This window comes from Festucalex cinctus, chromosome 19, assembly GCF_051991245.1.
Source record: "Festucalex cinctus isolate MCC-2025b chromosome 19, RoL_Fcin_1.0, whole genome shotgun sequence".
NCBI lineage: Eukaryota > Metazoa > Chordata > Actinopteri > Syngnathiformes > Syngnathidae > Festucalex > Festucalex cinctus.
This window is the reverse complement of record NC_135429.1, coordinates 13,693,163-13,707,037: the sequence shown is the minus strand read 5'-3', so window position 1 is coordinate 13,707,037 and position 13,875 is coordinate 13,693,163. Positions and strand designations below refer to the sequence as shown.

Genomic DNA, 13,875 nt, shown 5'->3' with positions numbered 1-13,875 from the left:
CAGATGAACTCTCATATTAAAATAGAAACATTTTATTAAAATATGTACAGTAAAAAATAAATCATCATGGCCTTTGGAATTCAATTTATGGCCTTCAATGCAAAGCCCCGGCATTATTAGAGAACAGCACACAGGTAAACACAGGGTGTGCGAGGCCCCTTCAGGTTCAACGTTTCAAAGAGAGACGAGAAGAAATAAAACCGAGTGTAACGGGAAGCACTTCAGCTCGCCCACAAAACTGGCTGTAGCATGCACACAAAAGATGACAGCATCGAAGGATTATGCATAATATGGAAGACTATATGTCACGTATGCATCGGCTGGAATTTTGACAAACCTGTCACCCGCACGGAAACAAGGCCACAAAAGATCCACAAGGTCATAGCATCTGGCTACTATGTTTAGATGCCATTCCCATTTAGCGTAGCGTATTTTAGGCTGCTGCTCGATGAGTTTGAGCTCTTCAGGACGGCACGTTGGTTGCAGGCAGCAACTTCAAACACCTCATAGATGGCTTTGCGGAAACAGTGGAAATTGTACTCTATTAGACCTGCGGGGAGAAAGAGTTCACAACTCAAATTTGCATGAAAACATTCAAGAAAATTATGACAGGAAATGTGACATCAAATAAGAAACACATTAGGAGAGCTTTAAAAATCTACTAAGTTCCCATACAGGACTATCTCAGAAAATTAGAATATCGTGATGAAGTGCTTTATTTTCTGTAATGCAATTAAAAAAACAAAAATGCCAAACATTCTGGATTCATTACAAATCAACTGAAATATTGCAAGCCTTTTATTATTTTAATATTGCTGATTATGGCTTACAGCTTAAACAAAACTCCAATATCCTATCTCAAAATATTAGAATATCATGAAAAAGTATACTAGTAGGCTATTCAACTAATTACTTGAATCATCTAATTAACTCGAAACACCTGCAAGTGTTTCCAAGTGAATCCAGAATGTACGACTTTTTTTTTTTATTATTGCATTACAGAAAATAAAGGACTTTTTCCACAATATTCAACTTTTTCGGAGACAGCCCTGTATATGACTACTTGCATCAGAAATTATGCTTTTACAAAGATAATAATGCAAAATGAGAATAGAAGAAACCTTTCAGTATAGTAAAACATTAACTCATTCAATCCCAAAAACGTGTAAAAACGTTTAAATACTTTCTCCTTGCCTCCCAAAAACGTGTTTACCCATTTTTTATTTGTATTTTTTTTTATGCAAGAGCACAAAGAAGGCCTGGATGCAGCTTCTGACATGAAGAGCTGGCTTAAAGCAATGGTAATTATTTAAAAAAAAAAAACAGCAGGTGGCAGCAGAGTATAAGAGATCAACCAAGGCCATGTTCCAACAAAGTTCTTTTTATCTTTTTTTGGCCAGGAATGTGATGAAACGTAGCTATAATTCTAAGGCTAACTGTTGCAAAACGGAAACAGATACAAATATACATTTTTTTTCCTGATTTAAAAAAAACAAAAACAAAAAAAACCCTCTGATCTTCCCTTTGGTAGGTTTCATATTTTTACAGCAATAGAACACAATATTCTGTGGGCTTTGCAAAATCAGTCAAAATCCAGTAAAACAGCCGGAAGCGATGGCGTTAATCAATATATCACCGATAATCAAATCAATCACAAATGATCAATCATTACTCTATGTAATGCAGTACAGAAAACTTATTTAAAATTATTATTATTATTACTCACCTTTCCTCTCAAAACTCTCCTCTCTGAGGATGCAAACGAGCGCTAGGAACTTGGTGACCTCTTTCAAATAAAGCACCGTGGTGTTGTTAAGCTTGATGATAGCCAAGGACTCTTTGTCATAGGCGCAGCCGCTGCCATCCTCCATCAGCCTATCAAGCGACAACAAATATGTAACCCGTCCGGGGGATAAAGCCCTCGGCAAATTCACGCCATCTTACCCGTAAATGCAAGAGACGTCAATGACAACATCGATCATGTCGCAGCAGAGCTCATAGGACTGCATGTCCACGGGAGAGCTGTCCGTGGCGATGTAAATCTTGCTGACGACATCAAACAGGAAGGCCTTCTCGATCCCGGAATGCTGCCAGCGCATGAATTACGGGTTCAAGAGAGGATATACTGTAAGCTTTTTCACACAAGAACAACAGGATGGGGGGGGGGGGGGGGGGGAAGAGAAGCATACAGATATGAAAATGTTTAGGAGGTTCTCCAAAGTCGGCAATTGAGGGATGAGCTTCTGGACGACTTTGCTGAAGGCCTCGAAGATGGAGTGGTCGTAGATGCTGGTCAAGTAAAAGCTAAGGAACAAAAGGACATTGAAAATATAAAAAAAAAGTTTGCCAGGAATGAGTATGTCCTGAAAAGCTCCACTTACCTGAGGTGAACTTTCTCTAGGCTAGCGTCTGCTAGGTCATCGTTGGCCCTCTGATGAATGTCTCTTTGTGTTTCTATTTTGTGGTCGTCAGAAAGGCCGTCCACTTTATGGATGAACACCTCAAAGTTGATATCAGGATTTACTTTATAGGCTCTTGACACGGTCACTTGCAGCTTTTCAAGAGCTTCCATGTAATCATCCTGGGAACAGGAGACAGAGGAAAAGCTGTTTATTTTTTAGGCCTTGTTACTCAAGATTTAATCACATCACACCTGAGCGTCAATGACAAAGATCAATGCGCCGGTTCCATTGAAGATCATCTCGCTGTCAAATGTCGGGTCACAGAAGTCCACTTGGCCAGGAAAGTCCCAGATTTGGAAGTTGACAAAGGAGCTGCTGGAGATGTCGTCCTTGTAGATTTTGTTGGTGCTCTCCAGAAATAGAGTCTCATTGGGTGACATTTTGTGGAAAACCACCTAGCAAAAAAATAATAAAAAATTGCAAAGGTCCACTGTGCTTTTAAATCCAGGTTAGGTGAACCTCTAAGTGCCGAACTGAGTGCATGTGGGGCTCCATTGTTTAATATTTTCACATGCATACTGTATGTTTTACATTATACGGTTTACATATACAGTATAGTTTAAAAATGTAAATATGCATACACCGTATATTTAGAGAGAGACCAAATGCAAATATACATACACATTAATATGTAATATAATAAAATGTAAATAATATTACTGCTAATCTAAATATATTTTTTTATTTGAAATGAAAACAATATAAAAGTAACCACGTGTGTAATTAAGGCACAATGAAAGACAAATGTAGACAGAAAATAATGATATACAATTTGATGACATTGGGCCAAAACCTATATGTCACAATTTGGTGAATTCACATATTTATTTTATTAGTCAGTCCACACGTGAGGGTGTTTTTTTTTTTTTTTAATTCTTCTTTTATTACAAATTATTGAAAACGGCTTGCTCTCTAACGATGCAATGTAAATGGTTGAACAAATGATGCCAGTAAAATAATAATGTGTGCTTATGAGTGTGATAAATATAAATTTAAAATTAACAATATCATAAACAGTACAGTATACATGTTTATTAAAAATGTGTATATAATAGCATGGTCACGCGTGCGTAAAAAATACATTATATAACGTACAACAACAATATAAACGAATATTTTTTTTAAAATGTATGTGTAATAAAGTGAAATATATCGACCTTGTTAATATAATTTCCAACACCCGTGCGCGTACATGTCTCAATTTACTGTTTAAAATGTTAAAATGATGCAGTAAAATCGTCGTGTCTCATGTCCTTTATTGAAATAGTAAAAGGCCGCCTTAATAATAATAATAATAATAATAATAATAATAAGTTCCTCGAAGATAAAACGAATTTATTTTTGTTTACCTTCTGAATGGACGACTTTCCGCTGCGCCTCCGTCCCATCAGCAGAATCCTCGGCTTGTCAGCTGACACGGGGCTCTCCTCCATGTCTGCTTCCTCCAGCCCGTAATCAAAACTTTTGGGAAACGAGCCTACGATATCGTAACTCCCAGTTAACCCTGGCCCTTCAAACTGTACAGACATCGTGGACGTCGGCGAACGAAGCGAAAGCACTTTAATCTCCCAAACTCACCGGAGCCTGAACTGTTATTCAACTGGATAAATGATCCGACGAGGAATGTTGTCGATAATGTTCTACGCGAGCTAGCATGGCAAGCTAGCTTAGAAGACCCACTGTGTCCGGTGAAAAACGTATAAACCTCACATTAAAACGAATTATATCTTCGTGTTGCGCAAGGCAAAAATATATTGACGCATTAAAGTGTCATTATATAATAAAAAGTCTCATTAATATGGGCTAAAGTTCGTGTATACAAAACCAGTCATCAGTCTGCCACTTTTGCTACGGCCCCTCCCCTTTCCTCTGATTGGCTGGTCTGTCTATCCGCTGTCATGTGACATTTATACGGTTATATCCCGGAAGACTTCCAACGACGGTGAGTAATGCTTACGAACACGATGTTATGACTGTGGTCTTAACGTGTATTTGATCGTGTTGCTCTGATTATAACTGTTTGCTTTATTTGTTGCGAACATTTGGGGGAGGGAGAATAACAAAACCTGCGATCATTCCTTAGCGACGAACAAATAGCAAGGCCCTGTGAAAACCACAAACTGTTAAACAACCGCAATGTGTACTTTTTTTAAACCACTGATTAAATGTCAACGTGAGATCACCATGTCTGAATTAAATATAATCATATAATGCTGTGTTTCAAATCCTGGCACACCACAAATCATGAATGTAATACTGCATTGAAATGACGATCTCGTCTCAATTTAGTGTGAAATCTGATCCTGTTTAGTCGAACATTGACAACAGGCTTCTGCCATCTAGTGGAGGAGTATTTAATTGTTCGGCTTGTCACAATGGGTCACTACCGTAGATAATGATTATTGGGAATCACAGATATAAATGCATGCATTCTAGGTTCCATGATGGCAGCGGTTGTCCTGTGCTTCCTCCTGGTGGCCCCCGTGTTGCTAGTTACAAGCAAGCCGGCGCAAGACTCCGTCAATGGGACGGTGCCTCTGGTTATGTGGCATGGGATGGGTGTGTACAAGCTTCACAATAACATTATGACTTAGATTTAAAGCTAAATGGATGTATGCAATTCACAAGTTTGCACTTATAAAAGCAGTTATCTGCAGTGCTATACTTGATCTTATGTTACTCATGTGTCCAGGTGACAGTTGCTGCAACCCGCTCAGCATGGGGGCAATAAAGAAAATGATCCAGGATGACATTCCGGGCATTTACGTGCTTTCGTTGATGATTGGCAATAATATTGTGGAGGTACAATTCTCAATGTGACCTTTAAACCTCAAATTTTATGGCAAATATTCCACTCATTCCTCAGCATTTTCATGCTTTTCCTCGGGCAGGACACAGAACATAGTTTCTTCATGGATGTGAACGAGCAGGTGTCCATGGTGTGCAATCAACTGGCTCGGGATCCCCAGTTAAAGGGAGGATATAACGCGATGGGATTCTCACAGGGGGCGCAATTTCTGTATGTAACTACTTTTGACAGACTGCCGCACAAAGACATGTGATATTACAAACCACTTCCTCATTGCAGGAGAGCTGTGGCACAGCGGTGTCCTTCTCCGCCAATGAAGACGCTCATCTCTGTCGGCGGCCAACACCAAGGTATGAAAGTCCAGGCCCAAAACTGCCACCAATAAATGTTCACATAATGTACAATCGTTAGGTGTGTACGGGCTGCCAAGGTGCCCAGGAGAGTCATCACACATCTGCGACTATATCCGAAAGACTCTCAATTCTGGAGCTTACGACAGCGTTATTCAAAAACAGTAATTTGTCTTACTTCCCCTTTTTGACTCCCAACATTTTAAGCTGCTTTTTTTTTTTTTTTTACTCCCATTTTTTTTCTCCCCAGCCTGGTGCAAGCCCAGTACTGGCATGACCCTTTAAATGATGGCTTATACAAGCAGCACAGTCTCTTCCTGGCTGATATCAACCAGGAGAGGGTCCGTATCCCGTACCGGTTTTGTGGACTGAAATGTTACAAATTGCGTTTTGACTCCAATTCTGTTTCTTAGGGCGTAAACGAGACTTACAAGAAAAATCTTCAGATGCTGGAAAAATTCATCATGGTTAAGTTTCTGCATGATACTGTAGTGGATCCTGTTGATTCCGAGGTAAAAGGAGCAAACAACACTTTTGAAGTGCCGCCATGTTTTTTTTTACTAACACTCGTCTCTCATCATAGTGGTTCGGCTTCCTAAAAACGGGTCAAGCTAAAGAAACGGAAACCCTGCAGGAGAGTATTCTCTATAAAGAGGTGTGTGATACTTAAGCATATTTACTTATGTTATAGAATGACTCCAGTAGTTAAATTTTGTTGTAATGTAGGATCGTCTGGGCCTGGCTGCCATGGACAAGGCAGGAAAGCTGTTTTTTCTTGCAACAGATGGAGACCACCTTCAGTTTACCAGAGAATGGTTCAATGCAAACCTGCTGCCTTACTTGCGCTAGGAAAAGTAAACTTTTTTTTTTTGGTGGGTGGGGGGCTACTTTGCTGCGGGAATGCAGAAAGCACGGCATTCCCTCCCTTTGCACTAATCTATAGCATGCTGACTTGTTGAGGTTAATCGTTAAGCTAATTTGTAGCAGTCTACTGTTGTCTTGAGTATTTCCTTGGTGAAAAATAAAAGTGAAATGTTTTGGAATGTTTAGAACCTTTCAATTAACATAAAGTTGCTGTAAGTGTTCCAAAGTGCGCGATCATTTCTAAATCCAAATAAAAACCAAGAATGTTATTGCAACATTTTAATGACGTCTCCAGTACTAATGAGCAGAAATCTGATTGTGAAACCAACTCCCTCCCCACAAAAGAGAAAAAAAATAATAGACAATATAAAAGACAATCCACAGCTTCCAAGCGCTGATGAACAAAACGGATGCGGACATGACGTGGTTTTGGAACAAGTAGTCAAGTTGATGGGTGAGCCAGTAAGGCCTCAACAGCTATAGGTGGATATTATTTTCACGAGCCACTTTTCCCATTTAGAAATAGCATGAGGCCATCATCATCACCGCACTTTTTCTTTACATGCCTCTTTCCATGGAATGTTTAATCCTTGGGAATGTGTATAACACAAGAACTCATTGTGATCAATTCAAGACAGATCACCGAGATGAACACTTTACATTAAATGTCAGAACATATGCAAACTGATTTTACTCCTAAATTGTATACACACAACCGTTAATATTTTCAGTTAATGTGCAATGTGGAAACGATTTAACAAGTGCTTCATGGAATTGCATAAGGAACAGAAACCTACCACACCATAACTTTTGAAAGAAGAAGAAAAAAAAAAAAGCCCTTCTAGCCATTAAGAGATAATTAGTGCATGAAGCATCTTGATAATTGTGGCTGCAGATACAATATCCATTTGAACTATGACTGCTAATTAAAGGACAGCATTATCCGGATCTACGATATACAGATGCAATTGGCAAAGTGCTCCCTGCTGATTGGCTGGAGGAATGCTTCAGATAAGCAGTCCTCATTGGCTGTGGGAAGGAACAGCTAAGAGCTGTGATTGGCCAGGGAGACGAGTTGTGCGAAAACGCATGACGCGTGGGGTTAGCTGGTGAGAGCGGGGTCCGTCATCAGTCAGGTGGACTTGGCGAAATGGGGGAGAGGGTGGGTGGGGTTGTGAAGAAAAGGCGGGGCGTATGGCGTGCTGCCCCTCTACGCCGTGATGTCTGTTACTGTGGTAACGAGCTTCGCTCCGTCCCAGACCGTCTTGAACTGCTCGGGAACAGCGAACTCAGACTATGGAGGATAACGATGAGTCATTGAATAACAGGTTTCTGCAGGTATCACCAAATCTCATTGAATGCAATTTTAAATGAATTAACTGCACACATACTGTATATTAGGGCTGACATTTGTAATGGGAAAAAAAAATAAAAAATAATCGCATGATATTCACAGTTAAACTCCAGATCATCCTTAATCATAAGTTATATCTTAAAATGTACAATAAAATATCATTTTTGGTTGTCCAATTATTAATTAAAATAACTATGGTGACTAAATACAAATGTGGTCGTATTTGTTCATTTATACAGTAATTTTTACAGTTACCACTTACATGTAAAGGGGTGTGAAACATGAAGTCATACATTTTTGTGTTGAGGTAATTTTCTGCCATGAGATGGCATTAGTATTGCATGTTAGACATTGATGATAGGAACATGACATTTTTCTTAAAATTTTATTGCTAAATTGTATGATAGTAACTCCTACACAACATAAAATAAAGCATGAACAACAACTGTATTTTAATTTTTCTATGCCTCTCAACCAGGGTTATTAGAGTTTTGGAATTTTCATTTTATAGTTTATTTCATTTTGAGTTTTATTTAAATTTTGTTCGTTTTAATTAGTTTTCAGGGTGGTTTTAGTTTAAAAAAAATGCTTAGATTTAGTTTTAGTTAGTTTCAGGATTAGGTTTCGTTTTATATATATTACTTGTGCACAATATTTAATAAAAACCATAGTAAAATGAAAACACTTCTTTGTGACACACTTTCAAGCGTCTTAACTATACCTCTAAAAAAAATCACATTTAAAAATCATCTCCAAAGGCTTATGCATTTAATTACCAAAGACTAAATACTGACATTTTCGCAATAATTAGTTAATTTGGTAAAAAAAAAAAAAAAAAAAAAAAAAAAAGTTTATTTACCCGTAGTTTTCATTTTTATTTTGTGAATGAAATTTTTTGTTTTTTATTTTTTTTTCGTTCGTTTCCGTTAACTAAAATAACCTTGCTCTCAACGTATTTAATTTAAAGGAATCGTTCGGCTTTTTTAACATGAATCTCAATTTGATCCTCACCTCCCGTGTGTGCGATCAGCACTGACTTACCCCCGACAGCGTTCTGTGACACGCGTTCTGGTACGGCGTTGGACGAGAGGAAAATAGTCCAGCAAGCTGGCTGGGGTCTTGGAAATAAAGCGTTTTTCTTCTAAAAACTATTTGTTTTCAAAAGCGTGATACATTTCCATCACAATACTCTTTTCTGAATAAAGTCAGACGCCATTACCGCCAGCCACTACTTTTCTGTTCGTTCGTTCGTATCACTGCTCGGCGCCCTGTAAAACGCTAACCGACGCACTGCAACCAGCCAGCTGATACTTCCGCCTGAAGTTGTTTGCCTTTTCGGCGGAAGTATCAGCTAGCTGGCTGGCTGCAGTGCGTCGGTTAGCGTTTTACAGGGCGCCGCGCAGTGATACGAACGAACAGAAAAGTAGTGGCTGGCGGTAATGGCGTCTGATATTATTCAGAAAAGAGTATTATGATGGAAATTGATCACGCTTTTGAAAACAAATAGTTTTTAGAAGAAAAACGCTTTATTTCCGAGACCCCAGCCAGCTTGCTGGATTATTTTCCTCTCGTCCAACGCCGTACCAGAACGCGTGTCACAGAACGCTGTCGGGGGTAAGTCAGTGCTGATCGCACACACGGGAGGTGAGGATCAAATTGAGATTCATGTTAAAAAAGCCGAACGATCCCTTTAAGGCCTCAAATTTTGCAAAAAATCCATTGAACGACTTTCAGAAACAATGCTACATCTCATCTACCAAATTTGGACTGCGGGATACTCACAAATTCGCCATCCCTGCCGGGCACCAGGATGTTCATCTCCGAGCTCTTGGCGCTGATAATCTCGCAGCCCAGCGAGTTTGGGCTCAGGTACACGTGGCAGCCGTCAGTCTTGTTGATGGAGATGATGGGAACGCGACCTAAGACCTGCACAGGGCGGCGTGAGCTCATTTGAAAACCTAATTTGATCAACACGCTTTCACTGAGAGACATCGGCGTGTCGCACGCACCTGGACTTTGACATCCCTGGAGTTGATGATGTCAACTATGCCGACGACGTCATCAAACACCAGGCCCATTTTCTTACAGTTATCTGGTGGCAAAATGCAACACAAGGGGTCAACTTGTTCATATTTAGAGAAGTGCAGTCTACATGTAAAAAAATAAAGAAAAACTCCTAACTATTAAACTATTACTTACCGATAGTGATGGAGTTGAGTTTGCCTTTGACCTGCAGAGTGCTACTGTTACACTTGAAAGCGTAAACCACTTGCTTGAGCTCCGTTTCGCTGATCACCAGTCCTTGGGCACCTTCTTGGTTCTCCTGCAAAGCGCGCGCACACCATCAGGACCGGCCTTGGCTCACTCGACACAAACAGGTCGCGGAGAAGGCCGAGTAACGCACCACTTTCCACTTCTTGCCGTCCAGCTCAAGGATGGGGGGCTGCGTGCTACGTGCTGGGGCCGCTGATGTCGTGGCTCGGGGGGAAGGGCTGGAGAAGGGTTTTGGTCCGGTGCGCACCGAAGGATTTTGAGCTCTCAGGCCGGGATTCTTGTGGGTCTTGTCTTCATCCTGGACATGTCTGAGGCCTGGAAAAGGAAAATGAGGACATTGGCGAGAGCAGGTTTATTGGGGGCTGAACACAATGACATGTGAAGAGGGAACAGGAAAGTGTTTGTTGCCAGCCAACACAAGTATAGCATGCATTTGGTTAATTTGAGTTTAGTTTTTTTTTTGCTGTTGTTTTTTTAAATATATTATTTGGGTTGTCAAAATTAGTGCGTTGATTTTGAGTGACCCCACAAATTTTTTTTTAACGCGCGATTAATGACCGCCCCTTACTTGGGAAGCACTACTGGGGGGATTCCAGTCACAACACAGCAGACATGTTCACGTCAAAATTTAGCAGTAATAAATTTAATAACGCATATATTTGTGGAGACTGGGGTCAAGTTGTATAAATTAGATTAGCTCTTATGACAAGAAAAATGCACTGAGCTGTCACCAATATCTTACAAATACAAGTATGCCCTCTAGTGGCAGAAAAATGACCTCAACAAATCAATATTAGGAACCTAACGATATCCAAATATCACGATACGATAATTATCACAATATTGTGGGGAGGTTGGCAATATTTAAAATAGGTCACAACATTGTAAAAAAAATGAGCTCATAATAAAAAATAAAATAAAATAAAGAATATTGTGCTTTTGTATTTAACAGTAATACATATAAACTACCTCCAATCTCAAACAGCACTTACTCATCGAATGCAAGCCCAAATTGAGTTCTCCAGGTATTGACTCGCTTCACAAGCATATTATAAATCACCTTCATCTGACAATTAGTGATTTTAAATGTAGAAGGGCCAAAACATCACGAATGGAAATTAAACCACTAAAAAACTAGCCACCAGAGGGTGCTAGAACTGCACAAATGGAAATCAACCTGACTAACAGATGTGTAGCTTTTAAAAGCGTGAACATGACGACGATATTGTGGCAGTTTTAATATCACAATATTGCCATTATCATTACATCCCTAATCAATATCACTCATTTTCTACAGTATCTTTTTAATTTTAAACTTAATTTAATCAATTAAAAAAATGTTTTATTGCACATTTAAAAGAGATATAAAATTAGCGATTGTGTCAACTGTTTAAGTAATAAGTAATGCGATTAAAATTTTTAATTGCCTGACACCCAAAATTATTATTACTCTCAGGATCGAAGCAAGTTGTCTGTTTCCTATCAAGGAACTAAAAGACAAAAATTCACAACAAAATGTTTGATCCATGTCTCAACTAACACATTTTCTGGTTGAACCATAATTGAGATTTACGTCATCGGGCAGGTGGACACTTTGCAACACCTTGCTGTTGTCAGGCCTCAAAAAAACAGGATGTTTCTCAGAGGGAAATGGCCACCTTAAGCTTAGTGTCATTTGGCTGTTTGCAACAGATACAAAAATGGTAAAAAAAAAAACAGCTGGACTCGTGCATTGAAATGTTCAAAGAGGGCCAATTTACCAAATTAAGTTCACCTTGAAGTGTAACATTTTGGGTTCATCTTGAAATTTCACCCATTTGGCGCCTTACCCTTGGTGATGTCGGACCCCTTGTTGATGGACTCAAACAAAGCATTCCGATCGATGCCGTCACTATCGCCATGTCCAGTGGAGCCGCCGAGGTCCACGGGAGGAGGTGGTGGTCCAGGAGGGGGTGGGGGCGGGGGAGCGCATCCGCCAGGCTTGCTGCTGGCCGGGGCTGCAGAGGCACTGGCTGAAGCCACTGGACCCTGGATAGGAAATCAGAATTGGTTTGGAGCCCGTCAACCGAAAGCACACGTTGGAAAACCCTTTGTGGTAACAACTATCGTGTTTAACACATTTTGGGGGGGGGGCTTACAGTCTTGCTCCAGGACAGACCGGTGGTGTGGTATTGCTTGATGTAATTCTGCACCTGAGTCCACATCATCAAGTAGGACCGCACCCAATCCATGTGCATCTTGTCCCTTTCAACATGACAGGAAATATGTCAAGAATTGCTGTTTTCAACTATTTCAGTTTTAGTGCACATTAACTCATTCACTCCCAGCCATTTTCACTGAAGCAAGCCCCTTCACTTTCCACTGTTTTACTGGATTTTGGCTGATTTTACAAGGCCCACAGAATATTGTGATATGTTGCTATAAAAACATGGAACCTACCAAAAGAAAGATTAGAGTCTTATCTTCCATCAAGGAGAAAAAAAATAAAATAAAAATAAAAGTATATTTCCATCTATTTTCGTTCTGCAGCAATTAGCATTAGAATATATCTAACGTTTCAGCACTATTCACAAATTGTTGAGAATTGTGGGGAAAGCAGTTTGTTGCAATATGACCCTGGTTGATCTCATACTTTTCTGCCACCTGTTGGCCGTTTGTGTAACAACTACAATTTCTTCAACCGTTCTTTGCAGTTGAGAAGCTACATCAAAACCTTCTGTATGCGCTAGCTTAAAAAAAAAAAAAAAAAGCGAATAAATACGTCTTTGGGACACTTAAAACATTTAAAATAGAACGTATTTATACGTTTTTGGGAGCAAATGAGTTAAGACAGGGAGGAGTCTAGCCGCGCCCCCTTGAATTAAACAAATTGTCGCTGATACGTGAAAAACACGTACATTTTTGGGATGAAACTAAATGCACACAACCCAAAAAAGGGGTGGTGAAAGAAATAAAATGGAAGTGTTTTTCCACATAGTAGCGACAATATGATAAAAACAAAATTATATCTCATCAGGACATGCAGTGGATTTATGGTAGCGAATTTAATCTATTTTTAAATCCTTATCAGCATGACAGAGTTATCAGTTATCAGTATTTCAGAGTTAAAAGTCCCTTTTTTGTAAAACTTAAATCAGGTTTCAACAGAAAATGCAACCCGTGTCTGCCCAAGTTTACGCTGACTCATACAAAGTGCATCAAGCAAGGGAAAAAGCATGGTGCGTTGCTTAGACCAACACATTTGCAGTGACGGCAAAATGCATCTTCAGCAAAATTCAAATGTTAGAACAAAATGAAGATTTTTTTTTTTTTTTTTTACTTGTCCTTGAACTCCTTGAGCACGCGGTTGGTGTAGAACATGGCTGCATCCTGCATCTCTTTAACATACGGGCCTGGCTTTGGGGACTAGAATGGAGACAACATTTGACAAACTCAGACTCATTTTGGTTGAAAAGCAGCCAAACAAATATATATATATATATATATATATATATATATATATATATATATATATATATATATATATATATATATATATATATATATATATATATATATATATATATATCTCACCACAGTGATCCACCCGAGGGCGGGCACGCTCTCGCTGACGGCGGAGAGGTGGTTGAAAAATGGGGATGTGCGGTTCATCTCACGCAACATCTGCACATTCTCCACCTCGGTGGATATCGGCCGTATGATGGCGCCCAAAACAGCCTGGTCAAACACAAAAGAGGCAAAAAAAAAAAAAATTTAAATAAA

General features: G+C 39.5%; 3 protein-coding genes across 7 annotated transcripts in view; 1 reads left to right on the top strand and 2 right to left on the bottom strand.

Moving 5' to 3' along the window:
- Positions 1–16: 16 nt before the first annotated feature.
- LOC144007198 (ras-related GTP-binding protein C-like) lies at positions 17–4,352 on the bottom strand. 2 transcript variants are annotated; one of them, XM_077506614.1, is made up of 8 exons: positions 4,041–4,352; positions 3,812–3,939; positions 2,654–2,857; positions 2,382–2,581; positions 2,190–2,304; positions 1,945–2,087; positions 1,727–1,875; positions 17–550 (listed from the first exon to the last, which is right to left on the bottom strand). In XM_077506614.1, exons 2-8 carry the CDS (start codon positions 3,893–3,895, stop codon positions 402–404), a joined length of 1,044 nt encoding a protein of 347 aa, XP_077362740.1. In that variant the 5' UTR covers positions 3,896–3,939; positions 4,041–4,352; the 3' UTR covers positions 17–401. The 2 variants fall into 2 exon arrangements, with proteins under 2 accessions (XP_077362740.1, XP_077362739.1); XM_077506613.1 differs by having other exon boundaries at positions 3,812–4,352.
- On the top strand, positions 3,897–6,664 carry ppt1 (palmitoyl-protein thioesterase 1 (ceroid-lipofuscinosis, neuronal 1, infantile)). The gene is made up of 10 exons (XM_077506615.1): positions 3,897–4,404; positions 4,899–5,021; positions 5,155–5,264; positions 5,354–5,481; positions 5,551–5,621; positions 5,683–5,785; positions 5,872–5,962; positions 6,035–6,133; positions 6,205–6,276; positions 6,348–6,664. Exons 2-10 carry the CDS (start codon positions 4,904–4,906, stop codon positions 6,468–6,470), a joined length of 915 nt encoding a protein of 304 aa, XP_077362741.1. The 5' UTR covers positions 3,897–4,404; positions 4,899–4,903; the 3' UTR covers positions 6,471–6,664.
- Positions 6,665–6,751: 87 nt separating this feature from the next.
- Positions 6,752–13,875, bottom strand: part of cap1 (CAP, adenylate cyclase-associated protein 1 (yeast)) — a 12,331-nt gene continuing 5,207 nt past the window's right edge. For all 4 annotated transcript variants that reach the window (XM_077506610.1, XM_077506611.1, XM_077506609.1 and 1 more), the window contains 9 exons: positions 13,687–13,830; positions 13,433–13,518; positions 12,252–12,357; positions 11,943–12,141; positions 10,244–10,428; positions 10,039–10,162; positions 9,849–9,931; positions 9,622–9,765; positions 6,752–7,779 (listed from right to left, as the gene is read on the bottom strand). In XM_077506610.1, coding sequence (XP_077362736.1) covers positions 7,696–7,779; positions 9,622–9,765; positions 9,849–9,931; positions 10,039–10,162; positions 10,244–10,428; positions 11,943–12,141; positions 12,252–12,357; positions 13,433–13,518; positions 13,687–13,830 — 1,155 coding nt within the window. In that variant the 3' untranslated portion in view covers positions 6,752–7,695. The remainder of the gene's footprint in view (positions 7,780–9,621; positions 9,766–9,848; positions 9,932–10,038; positions 10,163–10,243; positions 10,429–11,942; positions 12,142–12,251; positions 12,358–13,432; positions 13,519–13,686; positions 13,831–13,875) is intronic.